This window comes from Phocoena sinus, chromosome 10 (assembly GCF_008692025.1).
Source record: "Phocoena sinus isolate mPhoSin1 chromosome 10, mPhoSin1.pri, whole genome shotgun sequence".
Lineage (NCBI taxonomy): Eukaryota > Metazoa > Chordata > Mammalia > Artiodactyla > Phocoenidae > Phocoena > Phocoena sinus.
The window spans coordinates 69,545,888-69,571,577 of record NC_045772.1 but is presented as its reverse complement, the minus strand read 5'-3'; the positions used below and the strand labels follow the sequence as shown (position 1 = coordinate 69,571,577).

Genomic DNA, 25,690 nt, shown 5'->3' with positions numbered 1-25,690 from the left:
TTTTATTGACTCAGTAACATAAATCTTAACAATTACATGGTATCAGGAAAAAAACAGTTACTCTCAATATGAGAATAATATAACTCTTGTCTAATTTTAACAATTCTTTAGGGGTCATTATTGTGCATTTACTTTTTCTTGATGTCTTTATACAAATCACAACAACTGGGACATTACTTTTGTTAGATGGTATGGCACGTTCCGTGATAAAAACCCACATTTTAACCCCTGGAAGCTGCATTCAGAACCATGAGCATCTGCTTTCCTGGATGGAACAAAGCAGAAAACTATTCAGTGTGGGTAGATCATAAAAAGGTAAAGAGATCAGAAAAATAACTAAAGCATACCTTTAAAAAAATAGATTGACTTTCAAGGCATTACTTACTATGGTAACATTTACAAAATTCTTAAAATCAAGTGCCAACAGAATAGCAGGATTTACCATTTCAAGTTTCTACAAATGTTTTCATGCTAGCTGTGGGAGTTAACAGAAGTAAAGCCAAGAAGTTTGCTTTCAAGTTGGGTTATAAAGATCTGAAAAGGAATATGCACAGAGAACTCTCAGATGAGAAATAAAAAATGAGCTCTATGAGGGCTTTGATAAGGGAAAAGTCAGAGTTGAAATTAAAGGAGCGATACCCACTGCACCTATTCATGTCTATTTATCATATGCAATAAAGGTTGTGAGGCAAAAATGTTTTGGGGATTAATTTTTCAGTGAACTTAAGCTAATTTTAAAATTATATTAATCAGATAAAGATTATTTATGTTAAAATTTAAGGCGGGGTTTTATAGTTTTTACTACTGGGGAGTGGAAGATAGAATAGTAAAAAGGGCATGGGATTTGGAATCAGAGACCTACACTTGAACCTCAATTGTCAGCAGTTGAACAGCCTTAGGCTAGGTCTTAACCTTCCTAGTCCTCAATTTTCTCATCATAAAGTGGCAATAATAACACCTACACCTCAGGGTAGTTGTGAGATTAAAGGTGATAATGGATGAATGAACCTAAAACAGTGCTTGACACAATACTCTAAAGTCATATTAAACCTCCGTTCCCCTGTCTTTTTCTTCCTTTCCCAAATCCTCAGTAAATAAATTTTCAAAAAGGTAGTGAAAATACAATCCATGGTGTGGGTTTCTCTATTAAACACTTGAATGGAATAGGGGCATGGTTCAACACTCATACATTTGTAGTTCATTCAGTAGTGAGAGAAGGAGGGTAACCACCTCAAGGGAATTCAGGTAAGACCCTATCTTGTTCCCTCTGTAAAAAAATTCTGTTTACCAAGATGCTGAAAAACTCATCAGACATACTTCAAGTTATTTCAGAGTGGAGAGAAGGAAGAGAAAATAGAATAGGAGGTGAATAGACATATGGTCAAAAAAAGCCCCCAACAAAAACCTAACCAGTTTCCGTTAAAAATGATGGAGTGATCATATGTGTTCATTTCCCCCTCCCTCCTTGATTTTTTTTTCAACCCACAAAGTCAAAGCCAATAAAACAGACTGGAAGATGCAAAGAAGAGAAAAGACCAATGTGAAGCAAGACAACCTTGTACCTACAAGACCTCTGAGCCACTTAGCACCTGGATGCAACAAGAAGGGCTACATCTCCTCAACTCCTCTTTAGGCAGATGAGGGGTTTATTCTTTGGAGAAATTAAATTGCAGGAGTTCCAGAGTTGGGGATGCTGGAGGAAGAATAAGGGAATTCTACGCATTGAACTCTTGACCCTTAATCTCTCTGCCCAGAGTACTCTTGCTCACTGGCAGGACATTCAAGGGTTCTTCTCTGAGAAACTGGGTCTCCAAGAGAAAAGACCTTAAACTATTGACTTACAGGGAATATCATCATCACTAGATGCTATCCAGATGCAGTTTCATATCAATTCTCTAGTGCCTTACTCTTAAATATGAGCTGCAGAAAATTATCAACTTTTGAAAGAAAAGACTTCCATAGGAAAACCAGAAAACCACTCCCACCCTTACCCAAAGAAAGGGTCCAAAGGATAAGGAGACCATCAAGAGAGAATCTCCCCTCAAAAAACAGTAATTAATATGAGAGAGAGAGACTAGATGCTGTATGGGCAAAAGAAGAATAGAATACTATGACCCCAAAGCAATCAGAATGCAAGAAAAGGCTTTGGATAATTCAATATGTAATAACATAAATAATTCAAGAGATGGTTTATACACTGACAAAGTTTCCCATCAAGTAAAATCAAATGACAGAGACAGAAAATAGAATAAAAACAAGAGAATTAGAGGATCAAGAATTCTAATATTCAACTAGAAAGAGTTCAAGAAAGAACAATGAAAATAGTTGCATAGATATTATCTAAGAAATAACAAAATTGATTTTCTCAGCACAAGTCTCCTTAATGAAAGGGCCTATAGAATGCCTAACAAACTGAATTTTAAACACACACAAACACTAAGTCACTTTATCATGCAATAGCAGAACAACAGGGACAAGGGTACCAAAAGCTTCAGTAACACAGATATGAAGACAAAGGCACCTACAACAAATCAGGAGTCAGAATCACCAGACATCTCAGAATGCTAGAGGATAAGGTAATCCCTTAAAAATTCTGAGGGAAATTTTTTCAAGCCAGAATTCTAAAACCAGCCAAATTATCAATGAAATATGAGGACTGACCAAAGACATTTTCAGATTTGCACAAAAGGAAAAATGTATCTCCCATTTTTCATCTTTCCAGAAGATACAGGGAAAAGTGTTCTCATATCCAAGAGTAAATTTAAAAAAAAAAGCATGTGATGCAAGAAAAAGTCATCATAATCGAAATTGAGTGAAAGGCTTCATAGGATTAGAGAATGGTCAGCAAGGTTGTTTGTCCTGGCCAGATCAGAAGAGGATGAATGGGGGTCAGGGGGCTCTGGGAGGAGTCTAGGAAAGAGAAATATCTGAGCATTTAGAAAAAAACATTCATAGAGATTTTATATACCTGTTCAAGCACTTGAGAGAAAAAATAATAATTGGAACATTCAAAGAAAAACTAAGCAAATTTTTAAAGGAAGCAATTACTAACTCTAGGAAAATCAGAGTTGTGCAAGAAAGGAGCAGTGTTTTAGGGACCTCCTTGGTGGCGCAGTGGTTAAGAAACTACCTGCCAATGCAGGGGACACAGGTTCGTAGCCCTGGTCCAGAAAGATCCCACATGCTGCAAAGCAAGTAAGCCCCGTGTGCAACAACTACTGAGCCCGCACGCCTAGAGCCTGTGCTCCGCAGCAAGAGAAGCCACCGCAAGAAGCCCGCGCACCACAGTGAAGAGTAGCCCCCGTTCACTCCAACTAGAGAAAGCCTGCGTGCAGCAACGAAGACCCAACGCAGCCAAAAAATAAATAAATTAATTAATTTTTCAAAAAGGAGCACAGTGCTTCAAAGTACACTACTTGGCTTCACAGTGACGTAAGGAACACTAACTGTTGACTGAATCAAGATTTATTTTGAAGATAGGATTGTAGAATTAGCAGTCCATTTAGGAATTAAATAGTCAACCTCTATAAAAGGAAGTCAATAGGTCATTTTTTTTTTTTTTTTTGATGCATCAAGAAATAGCAGAGTAAGCCTGTTTGGGAATAAGGAAGTACGTATCAGAAGACATAGATAAAAGGATTTAAAGATTAATTCTGGGTTAGGAAAGACTGCAACAGGAGATAGCTTTTTTTCTTTATCTTTATTTTAGCACCACTTATTTTTTTAACTATGTACATGTGTTACATTAATAAGACTATATTCAAAACTGTAATCGATGATATTTAGTTCATTAATGGAGATCAATGCCAAACTGGGTGAGCTCTCTCTAGAGGTATGTGCTTGAGCTCTGGATCCACCTGGGTATGGAGGAGACTTAATTACTTTATGAAGACATGAAATGCACGCTTCCCAATTTACTTAAGACATAAAGTTGGAAGGATTTATTTAAAAGTCAAATATGAGAATTTAAATAAAAACTATATGAATGCAAACTACTAGAGAAAAAAATAGAAGTTCTATACTTTTACTTAAAAATATCTACTGCTAAGAAAAAATAAAATGATTAATAACAGTATCATATACCATACATATTAGGCTTATACTGATGTAAGATCAGTATAAAAAAACTAGGTGACCACTAGGAACTGAAATTTGATGCAATATTGATTATTATTGGGCTCAGTGTTCATATCAAAGGTGGCAATATTCTTTTTACAGTTAGACCATTTTTGCTAATGAATGAAATTCTAGATGTTAGATTTTGAGAGAGAAGTAAAAATAGGCGATTGCAATGATTAAAGAGTTGAACAAAATAAATATATTTAACCAGGAAAACAGAAAAATAGCTGCCTTCAAGTATTTGCTCTGTAGAGGAGGAATTTGATGTATTCTTACTTCAGGGTGCAGAGTGAGAGTTACAGAGGAATATTCCATATATATCAATTTTACCTCAAAATACAGAAGAGCAATCATATAATTTTCCTAAAAAGAAGTGGATTATGTTGTGTTATGTATGGTCTCCAACTTTAGAAAGGTTCATCAACGTAGAAACTGTGTATAATTCAGATGAGAAACTTAGTAAATAATGTATGCTTTGTGTAGAAGGATAGGAAAGAGGAAATTGCAAGTCTCTCCCAATTTTAAAGGTATAATACCAAAAAATGTAAGAAAACAGTATTTTTAAAACATTTCAAGAATCACAATAATTTAACTTTTTAGATATATATTTATGGGTTTATTTTTAAAGTTGTATTATTTACTCAAACCAGAAAATCCAAATTCCTGCACACCTGAATTACAGGACATCCTAGGAGAATATGCCATCCTTTACTTCTCAAGAAATTTCAAATAAATCTTATAGTTTTATATTGCCTCATTTACTATGACATAGGTATCTGAATGAAATCATGAAGTTATTCCCAGACTTATAAATTTTAGTTTCTGATAAAATAGCTTTCAAAAAAGAATCTGCTTTTTATTATCATAGCCACAGCTAAAATCTTTCCAACTAATTTCTCTTTTAAAAATTTCTCTAGAGTTTTCCTAAGCATTAAAATATATATACATGGAAACATTTTCCCAGTCAATAAGGAAGTGAGTTTTATGTACAAGTTTTCTCCATATTTTGACTTAAAAATAACTTAAAAATCCTCATAGTTTGAGAGTGACACAGGCATAAAAACTTGAAGACAATGTTTAATTTCTGAAATACAAAAAACGTCTCCAAAGCTCTCCTCAATATAAACCATAATCTTAAATGGCGTATTTAATTATATCTAAATAAATACCATATCCTTGTTAACATAATAGAAATTTGGATATTAGGATGATTTTCATGTATAAATTATGCATCAACAAAAATAACTAGACTTTCTACCAAAATAGGCCCACACATTAAAGATGCTGAAATAAAAAATAAATGAGAATTCTAAACTTAATAAGGTCAGAAACCACATCTATAAATGTTTACTGAATGAAAAAATGTTATGTAGAAAAAAAACGAGCAAATACATACAAACAAACATCACTTAAATATGCAGTTTATGTTATCTGAATGAGGTAGAGTTGAATGGCCCTTAATTCTACCAAAATTACATAGAAAAGAAAGCTTCATGTAATTTAGATCTCTTTCTCCAAGATTTTTGTTGTTTTACTGATTCTATGGGGTGCCTTGTGGATCAGCAGAGATGAGAAACATCTCCTGGTTTCATCTAAAATTAAGATCTTGCCAATTTTAGCAATGAAATGCTGACTTGGAGACTGGAGCCCATATGAGCTCCTACTGTTCTTTTGAGCCTGGATGCTGAAGAAATGTCCACTGATGTGAGAGGAGCCAGGCCTGATTATCTTCCCTATTCCCAGATCTGAAAATATTCCTAAGGCCCATGAATAAACAGTAAAAAAGCTTCCCTCAGATGGAAGGATGCAAACTCTGGCGGTAGAATATGGAGTCATTTTTTATTAGTGTGGCAGTAAAAAGTTCCTTTTATTCTTTCACTCTCCTATAAAGAATATATTCTCACAGAGCACACATCACCATTTACATGGTACAATTTGCACATTTTAATTCTCACACTATATTTAATGATATCCCAGAGTGATTAATCTTTAAACACACAAAATGCTTTCTGGTTCTACCTATTGAATATTATTATATGTGCATTTGTTTATGATGGGTAAAGTCTACTATAAGAAAAAATACTTTTGTGAATATATTTATACCCTGAAAAAATTACAGGCTAGAAATAAAAATGGTTCTACTTTGGGCAAGCCTTTTTTTGACAATTTTAATAATTTCACCAAAGTTCTCTTCCCCAGAAGTCTGACTGCTTGCCACAGTATTTTCAATTCTGTTTTTATTTATATTTTGGAACTAGGTTAGAATATTTCCTGCTATTAATAAATATCACATTAAAAGAAACGTTTGTCTCAAAAATGATGATAGTCATCTCTTTAAATGTATTAATTTGTTGTTGCTTTAGTCTTTTTTTATCCAGCTGTAATATGTAATATCTTCTATTTCATGATACATTCGTGTTTTTATCCTCCACACCAAGTACTATGGAACCATCGTTAACACACACTAACTGCTATGTAAATATCTACTGAATGAATAACTTAAGAGAAATCCATGAAGATTATAAATTTTGAAGTCTGATAATATCAAGTGTTGGGAAGGATATGGAGCAACTGTAATTCCCATACAACCCTTCAGAAAACTGTCAGTATTTACTAAACCAGAACCTAAGCATTAACCAAGATTCAACTCCTGTCTACCTACCCAACAGATGTGCATGTACATATTCACCAAAAACATGTGTGAGAGATGTTCATAACAGCATTATTTGTATATCCCAAATTAAAAACAACTCCAATTGCGTGTCAACTGGAGAATATTCATATAAATTCATTAATTTATTCACACAACAAATGTATTCATACAGTACTAGAATGTAATAAGAAACTACAATTACACGCAACATGAATGAATCACACAAATGTCATATTGTGAGTCTCATAAACAAATTCTCTAAGTTCTATTTATATAAAGTCCAAAGACAGGCAGACTTATCAGTGATATTTGATGTCTGAATATGGGTAGCTTTGGGGGTTATAGTGATTACAAGGGGTATGTGGGGAAATTTCTGGGGTGCTGTTCTTGGTCTGGGTGTTGACTACTCAGGTGTGTTCACTAAAATTCACTGAATTGTACCTTTATGATTGAAAGTATTGCTGAATGTCACATTTCCTAATAGTGTGAAGAAGAAGCCAAACTCTAGTCCGAATTGATTTCTTTCTTACACTAGAGTATTTTTGCTTCAGTAGATCTTGTTGCAGATTGTTCAATGTGTTATACTTATCTACTGCGTTTGGATTTTTAGCTTTTTGAGGAAAGAGAATTAGTACTTATTATTGGATAAGTGATAATAAAAAGCAAAATACATTGAGTCTTTAAGTAACAGGCCCTATGCTAATCACTTTACCCATTGTCCATTTAATACTAAAAAGTGTCCTCTTTCGGTAGGCACTATTATTATATTCTATGAAACAAAATTTTCAAAATGTTCAGTAACTTTCCAAAAGTCACTCAGTTAAATAATAGCAGTTTTAACTCAAACGTAGGCATTCTAACACCACAACTCTTAATCACAAGATCTAGAATAGACTTACTATTAAAAGTTTCAGTAGGCTTAGGAATAATGATATTGCTTCAAACTCTTTTGGTAAATGAAAATTTACATTTCTCTTGGTGAAGTCAAGATTATATTCTCTTACGTGAAACTAATACAAAGCTAAGTTATACACCATCAAACGGGCCGCTCAATCTGCAGTTTGTAATCATAGTAAATTCTTGACTCATTGCCCAAACTTTTTACTCTCTTCAAGCCCAAACCTAATTTATCTTAAAATTATCCAACATGACTTTTCTCAACTTTATTATCTTGACAATACAATACTCGACAAGATGTTCTCTTATACATCTTCTCCTCCCATTTGCAAAAAATAGTCCCATGAATCTCTCCTCTACCAGCTTCTTCTACTCCACTACAATTTGAGTGTTGTGAGTAATCCATAAATACGTGATGAGTAACTGAACATTACCTAAATCATCAGCTAAACTTTTAGAAGAGTCCCCTCTTGGACTTCTCATCTCCAGTGTCTGATATTTTCAATATGTTTATAATTTATGATGAGAATTGCCTATGAATTTTCCTAAAACACTGCTGTGTTCCCACTCCAAAAAATTCAATGTTTTTTAACAAACTTAAAGAATTTTTCCATTTTTAAATTCTCTCAAGCATGATACTTATTGGTCCTCCTTGCTATGGCTCAATTCATATTTCATATTTCTAACTTTATTCTTGCCCCTTGTCTCTCACAAACCAACCTACACTAGTCAAATAACTACTTTTTCTGGCCTCTGGTTTTGCTCAGGGTGATCTCCAACCTGGTTCCTCCTTTTCCACTCAAATCCTACCTACCCATCAAGGCTTATGCCTTCTTCATAAAGCCTTACGTTTCTCCAACTGGATGCACATTTTCTGACTTTCCATGACATCCATTTCTGCCTTGTGATTTGTGTATATATTTATTTTTCCCTGGACTGTCCCTTGAGTACAGTATGTCATTCTTATTCATCTTTAGCTTTCTTAGTCCAGTGCCTGTTATAGATGGGCTCTTAATAATCTTGAATGGATTGATGGGGATTAATTTTGGGGAGCTCAGTGGCCACCATTCCCTTCATAGTTACCTCCAAAGTCTCTGAGTTTCCCTGGGTCACAACTGTAAAATGTCAAAAGTTCAGGGAGATTGAAAATAGCTCAGAGCAGTCTTAGAGGATCACCTTAGAGCTCAGTTACAACTGATAGAGAAGAATTTGTTATGTGATCTACCAAAAACTTTGTAATACATCATTTAACTTTCACAAATATATGAATGTCATATAATGCATATTATATGATAGCAGGGTTTTAGTACAAAGGTCATATCACAATAGGACATGATAGAGAACCTTCCTAGATATAGCCTACTAGATTTAGGTACATTGGTGAGTTTAAGTTTACCCAATCGTGGGTAGGGGAGTACAACCAAGAAGCAGATGATGGTGTCTATGAAAACAAATTACATAATTCCAATCCTTACTGTGTAACGTATAAGGTTTTAGAGATGTTACTGAACCGTTAAGTCTCAAGTATATCTCAGAGGCAAGGTGATTCAATGGAGTGCCAGAAACATTTTTTAATAGTCTCTGTTCACATTTGTTTTCATCTAAAGTAAGAAAATTAGCTTTACTATATGGGGTTATATGTCAGCCTGATATGTAATGCATATAATACATTAGGTATCCTGGCAGGGAGATCATCACTTGCCACTCACTTTCAGTGTACCCACCACACTTCACACACACCCACTTAGGAAGATGAACAGATTACAGTACATGTATCAACTCATAACACTATAATCAGATGAGTACCATGACACACTGCTCCTGCTGGTTTTTCAGTTTTAAGCCACAGAGTTTTGCTGATTGTGTTCAAATTACCAAATGGGATCATGAAGATGAATTACTAATTTTTCTATTATGAAAAGAGGCTTGTTCCAAAATCAGCAGATTTTTTCTATGATAAGGATTAAAATGTTATATCTGTCACTTAAACAAATAGACTTACAATCTCTCCTTTAAGATAAAGGAAACATTTAAGACTGGATGAGAAAGCAACTGCATTTGGAAAATCCTTCTAAGGAGAGAACATTTTGAAATGTTTGGAAGTGTTTCTAGTGTTATGGGACTTTGTTACCATAAGTATGCCAACGATAAAAATTCTCCAGTGTATTTTTAAAACTTTGGAGCAAGATTTTCTAGTATGTTTAAATTGCTTTCAAATCTTTCAAAGTTTCACTGTTTTAACAGTATTTGTTGGGGAAGATGGTGGAAGAGTAAGACGTGGAGATCACCTTCCTCCCCACAGATACACCAGAAATACATCTACACGTGGAACAACTCCTACAGAGCACTTACTGAACGCTGGCAGAAGACCTCAGACCTCCCAAAAGGCAAGAAACCCCCCACGAACCTGGTTAGGGCAAAAGAAAAAAATAAACAGAGACAAAAGGATAGGGGTGGGTCCTGCACCAGCGGGAGGGAGCTGTGAAGGAGGAAAAGTGTCCACACACTAGGAAGCCCTTTTGCAGGCGGAGACTGCGGGTGGTGGAGTGGGGGAGCTTCGGAGCCGCGGAGGAGAGCACAGCAACAGGGGTGCGGAGGGCAAAGCGGAGAGATTCCAGCGCAGAGGATCAGGGCCGACTGGCATTCACCAGCCCTAGAGGCTTGTCTGCTCACCCGCCGGGGCGGGCGGGGCTGGGAGCTAATGCTCCAGCTTCAGTTGGAGCACAAGGAGAGGACTGGGGTTGGCGGCGTGAACACAGCCTGCAGGGTGTTAGTGCACCGCGGCTAGCCAGGAGGGAGTCCGGGGAAAAGTCTGGACCTGCCCAAGAGGCAAGAGACTTTTTTTTCTCTCTTTATTTCCTGGTGCGCGAGGAGAGGGGATTAAGAACGCTGCTTAAAGGAGCTCCAGAGACCGGCGCGAGCCGCGGCTAAAAGTGCGGACCCCAGAGACAGACATGAGGCACTAAGGCTGCTGCTGCCGCCACCAAGAAGCCTGTGTGCGAACACAGGTCACTATCCACACCCCCCTTCCGGGGAGCCTGTGCAGCCCGCCACTGCCAGGGTCCCGGGATCCAGGGACAACTCCCCCGGGAGAATGCACGGCGCGCCTCAGGCTGGCAACGTCACGCCGGCCTCTGCCGTCGCAGGCCCGCCCGCACTCCGTGACCCTCCCTGTCCCCGGCCTGAGTGAGCCAGAGCCCCCGAATCAGCGGCTCCTTTAACTCCGTGACCCTCCCTGTCCCCGGCCTGAGTGAGCCAGAGCCCCCGAATCAGCGGCTCCTTTAACCCCGTCCTGTCTGAGCAAAGAACAGACGCCCTCCGGCAACCTACACGCACAGGCGGGGCCGAATCCAAAGCTGAGCCCCTGGGAGCTGTGAGAACAAAGAAGAGAAAGGGAAATCTCTCCCAGCAGCCTCAGAAGCAGCGGATTAAAGCTCCACAATCAACTTGATGTACCCTGCATCTGTGGAATACATGAATAGACAACGAATCATCCCAAATTAAGGAGCCGTGTGGATGAAAGGCTCTTGGTGCTGCAGCCAGGAGTTAGTGCTGTGCCTCTGAGGTGGGAGAGCCAACTTCAGGACACTGGTCCACAAGAGGCCTCCCAGCTCCACATAATATCAAACGGCGAAAATCTCCCAGAGATCTCCATCTCAACGCCAGCACCCAGCTTCACTCAACGACGAGCAAGCTACAGTGCTGGACATCCTATGCCAAACAACTAGCAAGACAGGAACACAACCCCACCCATTAGCAGAGAGGCTGCCCAAAATCATAATAAGTCTACAGACACCCCAAAACACACCACCAGGCGTGGACCTGGCCACCAGAAAGACAAGATCCAGCCTCATCCACCAGAACACAGGCACTAGTCCCCTCCACCAGGAAGCCTACACAACCCACTGAACCAACCTTAGCCACTGGGGACAGACACAAAAAACAACAGGAACTACGAAACTTCAGCCTGCAAAAAGGAGACCCCAAACACAGCAAGATAAGCAAAATGAAAAGACAGAAAAACACACAGCAGATGAAGGAGCAAGATAAAAACCCACCAGACCTAACAAATGAAGAGGAAATAGGCAGTCTACCTGAAAAAAATTCAGAATAATGATAGTAAAGATGATCCAAAATGTTGGAAATAGAATAGACAGAATGCAAGAAACAGTTAACAAGGACCTAGAAGAACGAAAGATGAAACAAACAATGATGAACAACACAATAAATGAAATGAAAAAATACTCTAGATGGGATCAATAGCAGAATAACTGAGGCAGAAGAACGGATAAGCGACCTGGAAGATAAAATAGGGGAAATAACTAATGCAGAGCAGAATAAAGAAAAAAGAATGAAAAGAACTGAGGACAGTCGCAGAGACCTCTGGGACAACATTGAACGCACCAACATTCGAATCATAGGGGTTCCAGAAGAAGAAGAGAAAAAGAAAGGGACTGAGAAAATATTTGAAGAGATTATAGTTGAAAACTTCCCTAATATGGGAAAGGAAATAGTTAATCAAGTCCAGGAAGCACAGAGAGTCCCATACAGGATAAATCCAAGGAGAAATATGACAAGACACATATTAATCAAACTGTCAAAAATTAAATACAAAGAAAGCATATTAAAAGCAGCAAGGGAAGAACAACAAATAGCACACAAGGGAATCCCCATAAGGTTAACAGCTTATCTTTCAGCAGAAACTCTACAAGCCAGAAGGGAGTGGCAGGACATATTGAAAGTGTTGAAGGAGAAAAACCTGCAACCAAGACTACTCTACTCAGCAAGGATCTCATTCAGATTTGATGGAGAAATTAAAACCTTTACAGACAAGCAAAAGCTGAGAGAGTTCAGCACCACCAAACCAGCTCTACAACAACTGCTAAAGGAACTTCTCTAGGCAAGAAACACAAAAGAATGAAAAGACCTACAATAACGAACCCAGAACAATAAAGAAAATGGAAATGGGAACAGACATATCGATAATTACCTTAAATGTAAATGGACTAAATGCTCCCACCAAAAGACACAGATTGGCTGAATGGATACAAAAACAAGACGCATATATATACTGTCTACAAGAGACCCACTTTAGACATAGAGACACATACAGACTGAAAGTAAGGGGATGGAAAAAGGTATTTCATGCAAATGGAAACCAAAAGAAAGCTGAAGTAGCAATTCTCATATCAGAGAAAATAGACTTTAAAATAAAGACTACTAGAAGAGACAACGAAAGACACTACATAATGATCAAGGGATCGATCCAAGAAGAAGATATAACAATTGTAAATATTTATGCACCCAACATAGGAGCACCTCAATACATAAGGCAAATACTAACAGCCATAAAAGGGAAAATCAACAGTAACACATTCATAGTAGGGGACTTTAACACTCCACTTTCACCCATGGACAGATCATCCAAAATGAAAATAAATAAGGAAACACAAGCTTTAAATGATACATTAAACAAGATGGACTTAATTGATATTTATAGGACATTCCATCCAAAAAAAACAGAATACACATTTTTCTCAAGTGCTCATGGAACATTCTCCAGGATAGATCATATCTTGGGTCACAAATCAAGCCTTGCTAAATTTAAGAAAATTGAAATTGTACCAAGTATCTTTTCCGACCACAACGCTATGAGACTAGATATCAATTACAGGAAAAGATCTGTAAAAAATACAAACACATGGAGGCTAAACAATACACTACTTAATAACGAAGTGATCACTGAAGAAATCAAAGAGGAAATCAAAAATTGCCTAGAAACAAATGACAATGGAGACACGACCACTCAAAATCTATGGGATGCAGCAAAAGCAGTTCTAAGAGGGAAGTTTATAGCAATACAATCCTACCTTAAGAAACAGGAAACATCTCAAATAAACAACCTAACCTTGCAACTCAAGCAACTAGAGAAAGAAGAACAAAAAAACCCCAAAGTTAGCAGAAGGAAAGAAATCATAAAAATCAGATCAGAAGTACATGAAAAACAAATGAAGGAAACAATAGCAAAGATCAATAAAACGAAAAGCTGGTTTTTGAAAGGAAAAATAAAATTGATAAACCATTAGCCAGACTCATCAAGAAAAGAAGGAAGAAAACTGAAATCAATAGAAATAGAAATGAAAAAGGAGAGGTAACAACTGACACTGCAGAAATACAAAAGATCATGAGAGATTACAACAAGCAACTCTATGCCAATAAAATGGACAACCAGGAAGAAATGGACAAATTCTTAGAAAGGCACAACCTGCCAAGCCTGAATCAGGAAGAAATAGAAAATATGAACAGACCAATCACAAGCACTGAAATTGAAACTGTGATTAAAAATCTTCCAACAAACAAAAGCCCAGGACCAGATGGCTTCACAGGCGAATTCTATCAAACATTTAGAGAAGAGCTAACACCTATCCTTCTCAAACTCTTCCAAAATATAGCAGAGGGAGGAACACTCCCAAATTCCTTCTACGAGGCCACCATCACCTTGATACCAAAACCAGACAAGGATGTCACAAAGAAAGAAAACTACAGGCCAATATCACTGATGAATATAGATGCAAAAATCCTCAACAAAATACTAGCAAACAGAATCCAACAACACATTAAAAGGATCATACACGATGATCAAGTGGGGTTTATTCCAGGAATGCAAGGATTCTTCAATATACGCCAATCTATCAATGTGATAAACCATATTAACAATTTGAAGGAGAAAAACCATATGATCATCTCAGTAGATGCAGAGAAAGCTTTTGACAAAATTCAACACCCATTTATCATAAAAACCCTGCAGAAAGTAGGCATAGAGGGAACTTTCCTCAACATAATAAAGGCCATATATGACAAACCCACAGCCAACATCGTCCTCAATGGTGAAAAACTGAAAGCATTTCCACTAAGATCAGGAACAAGACAAGGTTGCCCACTCTCACCACGCTTATTCAACATAGTTTTCGAAGTTTTAGCCACAGCAATCAGAGAAGAAAAGGAATCCAAATCGGAAAAGAAGAAGTAAAGTTGTCACTCTTTGCAGATGACATGATACTATACATAGAGAATCCTAAAGATGCTACCAGAAAACTACTAGAGCTAATCAATGAATTTGGTAAAGTAGCAGGATACAAAATTAATGCACAGAAATCTCTTGCATTCCTATACACTAAGGATGAAAAATCTGAAAGTGAAATCAAGAAAACACTCCCATTTACCACTGCAACAAAAAGAAAAAAATATCTAGGAATAAACCTACCTAAGGAGACAAAAGACCTGTTTGCAGAAAATTATAAGACACTCATGAAACAAATTAAAGATGATACAAATAGATGGAGAGATATACCGTGTTCTTGGATTGGAAGAATCAACATTGTGAAAATGACTCTACTACCCAAAGCAATCTACAGATTCAATGCAATCCCCATCAAACTACCACTGGCATTTTTCACAGAACTAGAACAAAAAATTTCACAATTTGTATGGAAACACAAAAGACCCCGAATAGCCAAAGCAATCTTGAGAACGAAAAACGGAGCTGGAGGAATCAGGCTTCCTGACTTCAGACTATACTACAAAGCTACAGTAATCAAGACAGTATGGTACTGGCACAAAAACAGAAAGATAGATCAATGGAATTGGATAGAAAGACCAGAGATAAACCCACACACGTATGGTCACCTTATCTTTGATAAAGGAGGCAGGAATGTACAGTTGAGAAAGGACAGCCTCTTCAGTAAGTGGTGCTGGGAAAACTGGACAGCTACATGTAAAAGTATGAGATTAGATCACTCCCTAACACCATACACAAAAATAAGCTCAAAATGGATTAAAGACCTAAATGTAAGGCCAGAAACTATCAAACTCTTAGAGGAAAACATAGGCAGGACACTCTATGACATAAATCACAGCAAGGTCCTTTTTGACCCACCTCCTAGAGAAATGGAAATAAAAACAAAAATAAACAAATGGGACGTAATGAAACTTCAAAGCTTTTGCGCAGCAAAGGAAACCATAAACAAGAACAAAAGACAACCCTCAGAATGGGAGAAAATATTTTCAAATGAAGCAACTGACAAAGGATTAATCTCCAAAATTTATAAGCAGCTCATGCAGCTCAATAATAAAAAAACAAATAACCCAATCCAAAAATGGGCAGAAGACCTAAACAGACATTTCTCCAAAGAAGATATACAGACTGCCAACAAACACATGAAAAAATGCTCAACATCACTAATCATTAGAGAAATGCAAATCAAAACTACAATGAGATATTATCTCACACCAGTCAGAATGGTCATCATCAAAAAATCTAGAAACAATAAATGCTGGAGAGGTTGTGGAGAAAAGGGAACCCTCTTACACTGTTGGTGGGAATGTAAATTGATACAGCCACTGTGGAGAACAGTATGGAGGTTCCTTAAAAAACTACAAATAGAACTACCATATGACCCAGCAATCCCACTACTGGGCACATACCCTGAGAAAACCATAATTCAAAAAGAGTCATGTACCAAAATGTTCATTGCAGCTCTATTTACAATAGCCCAGAGATGGAAACAACCTAAGTGCCCATCATCGGATGAATGGATAAAGAAGATGTGGCACATCTATACAATGGAATATTACTCAGCCATAAAAAGCAACGAAATTGAGCTATTTGTAATGAGGTGGATGGACCTAGAGTCTGTCATACAGAGTGAAGTACGTCAGAAAGAGAAAGACAAATACCGTATACTAACACAAATATATGGAATTTAAGAAAAAAGAATGTCATGAAAAACCTAGGGGTGAAACAGGAATAAAGACACAGACTTACTAGAGAATGGACTTGAGGCTATGGGGAGGGGGAAGGGTAAACTGTGACAAAGCACGAGCGAGGCATGGACATATATACACTACCAAACGTAAGGTAGATAGCTAGTGTGACGCAGCCGCATAGCACAGGGAGATCAGCTCGGTGCTTTGCGACCGCCTGGAGGGGTGGGATAGGGAGGTTGGGAGGGAGTGAGACACAAGCGGGAAGAGATATGGGAACATATGTATATATATAACTGACTCATTTTGTTGTGAAGCTGAAACTAACATACCATTGTAAAGCAATTATACTCCAATAAAAAAAACAAAAACAAAAAAAACCCCAGTATTTGTTAAAATATAAAGATATAACCCCTTCCAGTACTTTTCAAGAAGCAAATGACAGAATGGAAAATGGAAATTCGTCAATTTTCAATAAAAATTTTTTAAAATAACTGGTATGATCCAATGATTTAAAATCAATGACTAGTTTGTAACAGGAACATCCAGTGATAAACTTTGCTATATGGAGGTATGCATTTAGCAAAGTAATTTTTTCAGCTATGGAAGCTACTGAAATCACATATTGGAATAAACCAGACTTTTGAATTGCTCTAACAGTACTAAAACAAGATTTTCAAACTAATGAAACATTCTACCACTTTTTAAACATGAGATGAGTACAATAATAGTTCACTGAGAGAAAAACTTTATTATCCATAAAATTAAAAATATATTTAATATTCATCTTATCCTTTAAAATTTATATGTTCTATAAATCACATTTATATATTAGTTTATGCTTGCAATGTATAGATATATAATAATATATAAGGGTATGTGATCAAAATATTTTACTGAGAAATGTACATATAATTAAAAATTAGAAATTGTCTAAAAAATGTCAAATAGACTCTTTAAAGTGTTAATGTTTGACTCTGTTGTAATTATATAGGAACTAAAATCTGATTTTCAGTCTACCGAAAGTTGACACAAAATTATAACAAAAAATTAGGGATGTAATAAATGCACTAATATTAACAATTCCTGTATATCTCATACAGCACATAGATATTGTAGAATACTGAGACTGTTCTTCTAAAACATCTAAAAATCTATTTCCAGAAATTCTTAAACATTCTGAAGCATTATGTCTGGGAAAATAGAATTACAATGGAAACATGACCATCCATTTTCTTCATATAAAGAAAAATATAGCAGTATCACCATTTCACGTTGACATGTGTTTTAGAGTTATTTTAAACTCTACATTCTAACTTCACTCAACCAAACACACTTACAAGTATGATTTTTTACATTCTCATCATTAGATTATCTCCTTAGATTTTTCCTAAGTCACACATTTCAAACCTGCAAGGTCCATTTATATCTCCAAAATTATTTTCAAAGCATCATATCTAGGGCAAACTATAAATCAGTCTACATTCTCCCTTTCGGTGATTCATGAAATTTATGCACACAGACAAAAAAAAAAGATGCTGCGATTAGGCAAAAACTAACCTATTCTTCTAGCACAGAGACTTGGACGCCACTCATCTCTAGCCAGGTTATAATGGAATACCTCCTTCTAGTTAAGGCTTTCTAGAAGGATCTACTGGAATAATTACTATGCTTTCAAATACAATTCTTATTACCAATTCTTGGATAATTATAATCTATTGAGCCCCCGATATTATGAGTCTTCAATATTATAAATCACAAAGTTGTTACTGAAATAAGATAGGAATCCCATTCTGCTTCTGATCATCTGTTCATCTGGTACCTTCACCACTAAACTGCAAACTCCTTGTACACAAGGACTGTGCCTGATTTACGTCTAGTGACTAACACAGTGCCGAACATGTAGGGGATGCTCATAATTTGGGGGAGAGCTGATGAATGTACCATAGAATGATATGGCAATATAATAAATGGAAACATTATTTCAACAGATTTCTATGATAAATTGGAAATAAAATAGATTACCAGTCTGTTGCTATACTTGCGTGTATCTTTTCCAAATTTACGAAAATAACTGATTACTATAAATTGTTTTACTGAACACTCCACTTTACAAGGAATTGACAGTTTCTTGAAACCATTTCCCCACACATTACCTTGTTCCCCTGGCTGATTCTGGTCTTAGGAGCAGTGGAGCCAGTAACAAGTTCCTTCCCGAGTACATTCCACCTTGAGTGGGAGCCACAGTTTAACAGGCTGCCTGACCCCTCTGCTCAGTCCCTCAGTGTTCTTTTTTTTTTTTTTTTTTTCTTGTGGTACGCGGGCCTCTCACTGTTGTGGCCTCTCCCTTTGCGGAGCACAGGCTCCGGACGCGCAGGCTCAGCGGCCATGGCTCACGGGCCCAGCCACTCCACGGCATGTGGGATCTTCCCGGACCGGGGCACGAACCTGTGTCCCCTACATCGGCAGGTGGACTCTCAACCACTGTGCCACCAGGCAAGCCCCCTCAGTGTTCTTTTGTTACACAAAACTGTTAAATTGACAAACTGCAGATTTACTAGGTGTGTACGGCTACCCCATGCTCATTTCTGAAAGCGCCTCTATTTGTCGCATTCTGTTGTATCATATTAGAAATTTAGTGCTCTCTCTCTCTATATATACACATATATGTATATTTTAACACAAGGCTACAGGAGGGTATTATTTTAAAAAGAGACACTTGGGAAAAAGGACTAGCATCAAGAGGGTTCAAGTATCAAGCTTTCCTTTTTAAAAAATAATTTTCTCATTTTTAGAGGAAAAAACAATCTTGAATGGGAAAAATACTCTCTTTACCTCTGTGTGATCATTATTAACCCCAGAACACAATGGAATACACAACATTTTCTTACCAAACATGAATTCATTTTATGTAGGGAATAAAAAAATATTCATTTTATGTAGGAATATTCTAGGAAAATAAGTCACTTAAATGAGGTTTAGGGGGAAATAAAGATAAGTTAATATAAATTTATTTAAAGAGCATTTGCTAGAATAGTTTATGTTACATGTAGTGTCCCTTACAATATAAAGGAAAAATAAAACTTTTACTCATCTTTTAAAGACTACCCTGGGCAAGAGCACATCTATTGTTAACTTACTAAATAAATTTGCTTACATCACAAATTTTTATTCATTATTTATAATATATGAAAAGAATATTAAAACTTCTAGTATTTAAAAATTGATAGTCAACAATAAATCTTATTTTTAAATACCAATGTTAGTTTCTAATAGGATTATCTGAAAAATAGCAGTAGCTTATACATATACTCAGTAAAATTATGAAAACATATACTATTCAACAATTGAATGTTTAATAAGAAAAATTAACAATTTGTTATTTAATAAAAATACATCAAAATAAAAGAGGCATTCATTATAATATAGGATCTGTTCAGTGACTTAAAACATTTTAGGTATTGATCCAAGGAATGAAAATATAACATACATGTGAATTATGCAAAGCACAAAGCCACAACACATCATTAATAAGCAAGGGTTAAAATACAAGCATTTCACATTGACTAATCACAAAAATGCAGTCATTAAATTAACAGACAGACATTAAGATTTATTTATTCCTTTCTTTAATCATGCTTATAAATTATTACAACACAAGGTTTCCAACATGGAGAAAATTTAAATGTATATTTACAACTTTTCTCCTAGTTACATTTTAATGATTTAGCACTTGGTATTTTAATTTTGCTTTAAAATGAAAAGTGTTTAAGATTTCATGTCATTCATATATGTGTGTGTATATATATATATATATATACACACACACGTATATATATACATACACATACATTTCTTAATTTTCTAACCTAGTAAATAGGATCTGAAATTAAAGTTATACATGAAAGAATATCAACCTGATATGTTAATTAGAGGTATTCTGAAATTTGGCTAATATGTAACAACACTGAAAGAGGTAAAGGGTTATATCTGGTTTTAACAACAAAACTTCAGATCACTTAAACCCTTTTAATATAAAAGGCTAATTTAAGGAATAAAATTCTTCATATAATAAGAAATCCAGGTACTCTAATGATATATATTTACTTTATACCTATAAAAAGTTAATAAATAAAGTTTATAAAAATTCTGATATATACATCTACTGTGACTTTTAAATTTTTATCTTCAATTTATCAAAAAAATTACAGTTCTTTCCTAGTGCAAAGACTGAATTAGTCAATGAACTCCTTTGTGGAACAGACATGTATTAAATAATTGAAGACTTTTATATTTCTGTCTTATATTTTTTAATTTGTGGTTATTGTTTTCTTGGTCATTTGTTTATTGTGAGGTTGAAAAAAGTTACGTCTACACAGAGTCTTTAATGAACATTCAGGTTTTTCACTTATGAAATCATTTACATACAAAAAAATAACATGACACAAATATATTGGAATGTAGTATTAGATATTATTCCAATACAAGAAATATTGTGTGATGTTGTACACCTTAAACTTATACAATATGACCATATATATCTCAATAAAGCTGGGGAAAAATTATGTGAATATTACAGTGAATATGTAGAGAAGATTGATAAACATTAAGGTATTTTAAAATGTTAAAGGATCAAAAACATCTAAAACTGACCCCAAATGAATATTTGCAATTCTAATATGCTATAACTTTAAGTACATTTTACATTAAATTTTAAAAGTTTTATAATGTTATTAAATAGAACAGGAGTCAACAAGCTTTCCCCAGAAAGGACCAAATAGTAAATATTTCAGGCTTTGAGGGCCAGTCTCTATTGCAACTAATGAACTCTGCTTTGTAGTGCAAAAGCAGCCATAGATAATACATAAAAAGTTGTGCATGACTGTGTTCCAAAAAAACTTATTTACAAAAATAGGCAATGGGCCAGATTTCATAGTTTGCTGACCCCTGAAATAGAAAATCTGATTCAAAAGCACTTAATTTTAGGAACTTCAATATCTAGCACAGAGCAGGAGACATAAGTAAATGTCTAATGCTTCGTGAATTAATGAATTCATGAACGAGTGGGGAAAATAAAACCTTCGTGTCTTCTTTCCTAATTGAGGCAAAATTCCAAGAAGGCAATCTATGGATTAAGTCTTATTAAGAACTAGGCTTGCAAATTAAATCAATAAAATGAAAGAAAATGTAACAGAGATATAGTAAGGAGAAAGTGAATTCCAATCTAAAATGACTAACAAAAAATATCTTTATAGTGAGTTCCTACAGTATTTCACATCTCTCCAACTAAACTGTAAACTCCATAGGGGTAAGAAATATGTCTTTATTATTCCTGTAGCACAGTACCTAGGATATAGCAGATGGTCAGTGAACATGTTATTAAGTAAATATGTGAATGCTTTCCATAGCAAAATACGTTTTTTGTTAGTTCCTAAAAAGTAATGGCTCTCTACTTCTAATGCAGCCATTTAACTTTAAGACCCTCCTATAAAGTTAAAATGTTCTGTTGTTTTGTATCAGTCACACTGACTCTAAAGATGAATTTCAGCCTGAACTGGAACTTGACCTGTTCTTCAAATAGCATGAATTGAAACAGGTTTACATTTCATCATAAAGCTTTGACTTGGGTGAAGTAAAACAAGTGTACACATCAGGGTTGGATATAAAACCAGAGTTATAATTATTTTCCAAATAAAGAACTGTTTAACTTTATAAATTTAATTATAAATAGATTATAGACTCCAATCAGTTTTTCACCTGAGAGAAGTATACTTAGTTGTTCATGATGTAAAATATCAAAAGTGACCAAAATGCTAATTTCAATATATTTATATATTAATTATTCTTCAAAGCCTGGTATTTGAAAAATACTAGAGGAAATTAATCATTCATAAATATTTATGAATTTTGTCTATGGCTCCAAAAAAAATAAAAAATTAAAACAGTTCAAAACACAGTAACTCCACACAGTGGAAGAAATGAATATTCTTATAAACTACTATATAAATCATACTTTTCCATGATGTATGTGACAAACTGTAAACAATTAATTTACTTTGTGTAAGTAAATTTCTCTATATATTTAATACAATATTTTCATATTTCCAAACAAAATACTAAGTTTAACAATGATAAAAACAAGAATGTTACTTGCTTTTAGATCAGTTATTGGACATTGACAGACAAAAGCCACAAACAGTTATATACTCAAACAAGACACAGCCTTAACTCGCCATTGTTATAAGCACAATGTTAACATTATGCACAAATGTAAATAGTAAAATATTTCCAATTAATTTGTGGGCAAGCCAAAGGTGTACTGGAGAAAGATACTGCCATTAGTGCTACGGTTCAAAATTCACTTATAAAAAAATAAATACATATAAAACTATTATATATATATATATGTATATATTACAGTACTTGAAATTGAATGATTCTTCTTTCAAACTATCAAGCCAAGAGGGCCAATGGTCTACTTTAAAAAAACATCAGAAGATAAAATATGTGCATCACAATTTATGAAGAGAGGAAATTAAAGTAAAAGGAACATAGAAAAACAAAACGAAACAGAAGGATAAAAATAAGAATACTATCGTACCGATTTCCATGGTCCCCGATGCCATGATACATCATCAGGGCAAGCATGCACATGACATTGTACCACACTAGGTGGCTTGTTTAAGATTTCACAGTTTTGCTCTCGTGACATTTGGCCATTGGGAAATAGACATATTACGAATCGTGATTTTATTCCTCCTCCACATGTTTGTGTACACTAAAAATAAGAAGAAAAATCAAAACTATGTGGCTTCAAAAAGAATATTATATTGCTTTATTCAATGTTGAGTACATAATCAGTATTGCTAGAGTTTAAAGTTATCCTTTCTTATAATCTTATAATTATAAGAAATATATAAGAATATATTTACATTCTTATATAAGAAATATAAGGGCTTCCCTGGTGGCACAGTGGTTGAGAGTCTGCCTGCCGATGCTGGGGACACGGGTTCGTGCCCCGGTCTGGGAAGATCCCACATACCGCGCCTGCGCGTCCGGAGCCTGTGCTCCGCAACAGTGAGAGGCCCGCGTACAGCGAAAAAAAAAAAAAAAAAAAAAAAAAGAAATATAAGAATCCTTATAATTCTCAACATTTCTTCCTGGGTAAAAAATAAATCAAAGTTTTAGTTCTACAATTTTTTTAAAAAGACAAAATTTTGAGAATTGGTACTGCAATAGGTATTAACTACATAATGTATGGTATCCTACCAAAAGATGACTGTGTAGCCATGAAAGCTAATAAGGGAGATCAAAATTTATAAACATAGAAAGATGTTCAGTATATATATATTACATGAAAACAGCAGATGGCAAAGTGGCATGTATGGTATGAACCTATTTCTGGAACCCATACAGAACAAAAGTCTGGCAGGAAATGTATCAAATGTTAAAAGTTCTTTTCACAATTTTTCATTTTATTTGAATTTTCACTATGAGATTTAACTCAGAAATTAAAAAGTTACTTTCATTTTGGAAAATAGTAAAAGTACATTTTAAAGAGGTACTTCCTATTTATTAGCACCTGGTCAGAGTGTATCTTTAAACAATGATTTCCAAACTCCTTATGGAGAGAAAATATGTACTAAAATCATTCAGCAAAAATATCTGACTTATTAAATTAGGCAGTTTGTTTTATTCATCCAAAGCCAATATAAGTCTTTCTTCTTTCTCATGCATAATATAGGTGGAATTAGTATTCATTATAACCATTTTTAAAACTATCTTCATAATCCCAGTGCCTAAAAGAATGCCAGGACGTGAAGAAAGTACTCAATAATTGACAGCTCTCCATTTAAGATTCACCAAATGAATGGTTCAGCCTTCATTTGATATGGATATAAGGATATAAACATGCCTATATATCACTCTAATTGTCTATATCCGTCTAATTTCCTAAGAAATTAAAACAATAATATACTACTTTTAGAGAGGTTTTAGTAGGTCACAGACCTATTGGCTAGCACAAAGGATTCTGTTAAAAATCTGGAGTATATATTTCCTATCATGAATGAGTGATTTATACCATGACACAATGTCTATTAAAAGAACATATTTTTACTGACTCAATTAAAAAAAAATCTTTTCTCTCTAGGATAGTGAAGTAAGATTATCCAACAGTAACAATATGAAATGCTTAACTTTCAGTCTTGGGAGATGTCATAATCTCCACAAGTTTAGGAGATAGTATGACTTACTTCTCCCCAGCTTCCGTAGCTCCACCGTGGACAAGGCCCCGAATCACAGTGCTTTGATTCTGGGGGTTTGGAGGCTGCATTGCAGTAACTGGCACTTTGTCCATTTTCATCCTGGCAAACCACAGCTCTACGCTGAATACCTCCGGCACAACTGCTAGAGCACTGAAAAGGATGGAACACAGGAACACACAAACTGCAGATTCCATGGCACAAAATTACATCAAAAAAAACCCCACAAAAAATCAGTACTTGGACTCAAATTCAGGCTCTCCACGTTAAAACCCCCCTCATTGGAATAATAATTTGAATCAAGAATATCTGTCAAAAAACACTTGGGTTGTTTTTTTTTCAATACATAATGTGTTTTATTTAACCCAACATAACCAACACTTGGGTTTTAACTAGTGGTTTCATTAGAATTTGTTGATGGAAAGGTGAAGTTTTAAAGCTTGCAAAAGGAAATTCACCCTTGTCCTAAGTGTTAAGTAAAAAGGAATTAAAGTTTTCAGGTCTCACTAAGAAGGAAAAAAACCAAAAGATAATGTTAAGTTACTAAACTTTCACATTGTTTTTCTTTTTTGGTATCTTTACTCTCATATAAAATATGAACCACAGTTGTACCTTTTCTAGTAATCATGATTTTATTCCAGCTTACTGCACTGCTATCAGAGTAATTTCTGGGTTTTTGGGGCTTTTTTCTTCATAAACACTGGTAGTCTTAACATTTAAAAGATTTTCTTTTATTTTTACTATAATAAACTCTGAGATGGTTTTCAAGTGCATTCCTCTGTAATCATAATATCACATTACTGTATAATTCAATAAGAACTCTGGGGATTTGTAATCTGCATCAAAAATTGCTTAATCCTTTTAAGATTTAAACTACTGATCTTCAGAAAAATTTAGCATTAAAAGCATTTGATGTCATTACATACATATCTGTTAAAAGGCCATATAACATAACAAAATTACAGAATTAGTATAACTCAATAAAGAGGGCTTA

At 35.2% G+C, this 25,690-nt stretch overlaps 1 protein-coding gene across 1 annotated transcript in view; it reads right to left on the bottom strand.

Moving 5' to 3' along the window:
* ADAMTS20 (ADAM metallopeptidase with thrombospondin type 1 motif 20) overlaps positions 1–25,690 on the bottom strand; it is a 208,422-nt gene that overhangs the window by 62,171 nt on the left and 120,561 nt on the right. The window contains exons 27-28 of the mRNA XM_032645453.1: positions 24,688–24,849; positions 23,034–23,210 (exon numbers count right to left, since the gene is read on the bottom strand). Coding sequence (XP_032501344.1) covers positions 23,034–23,210; positions 24,688–24,849 — 339 coding nt within the window. The remainder of the gene's footprint in view (positions 1–23,033; positions 23,211–24,687; positions 24,850–25,690) is intronic.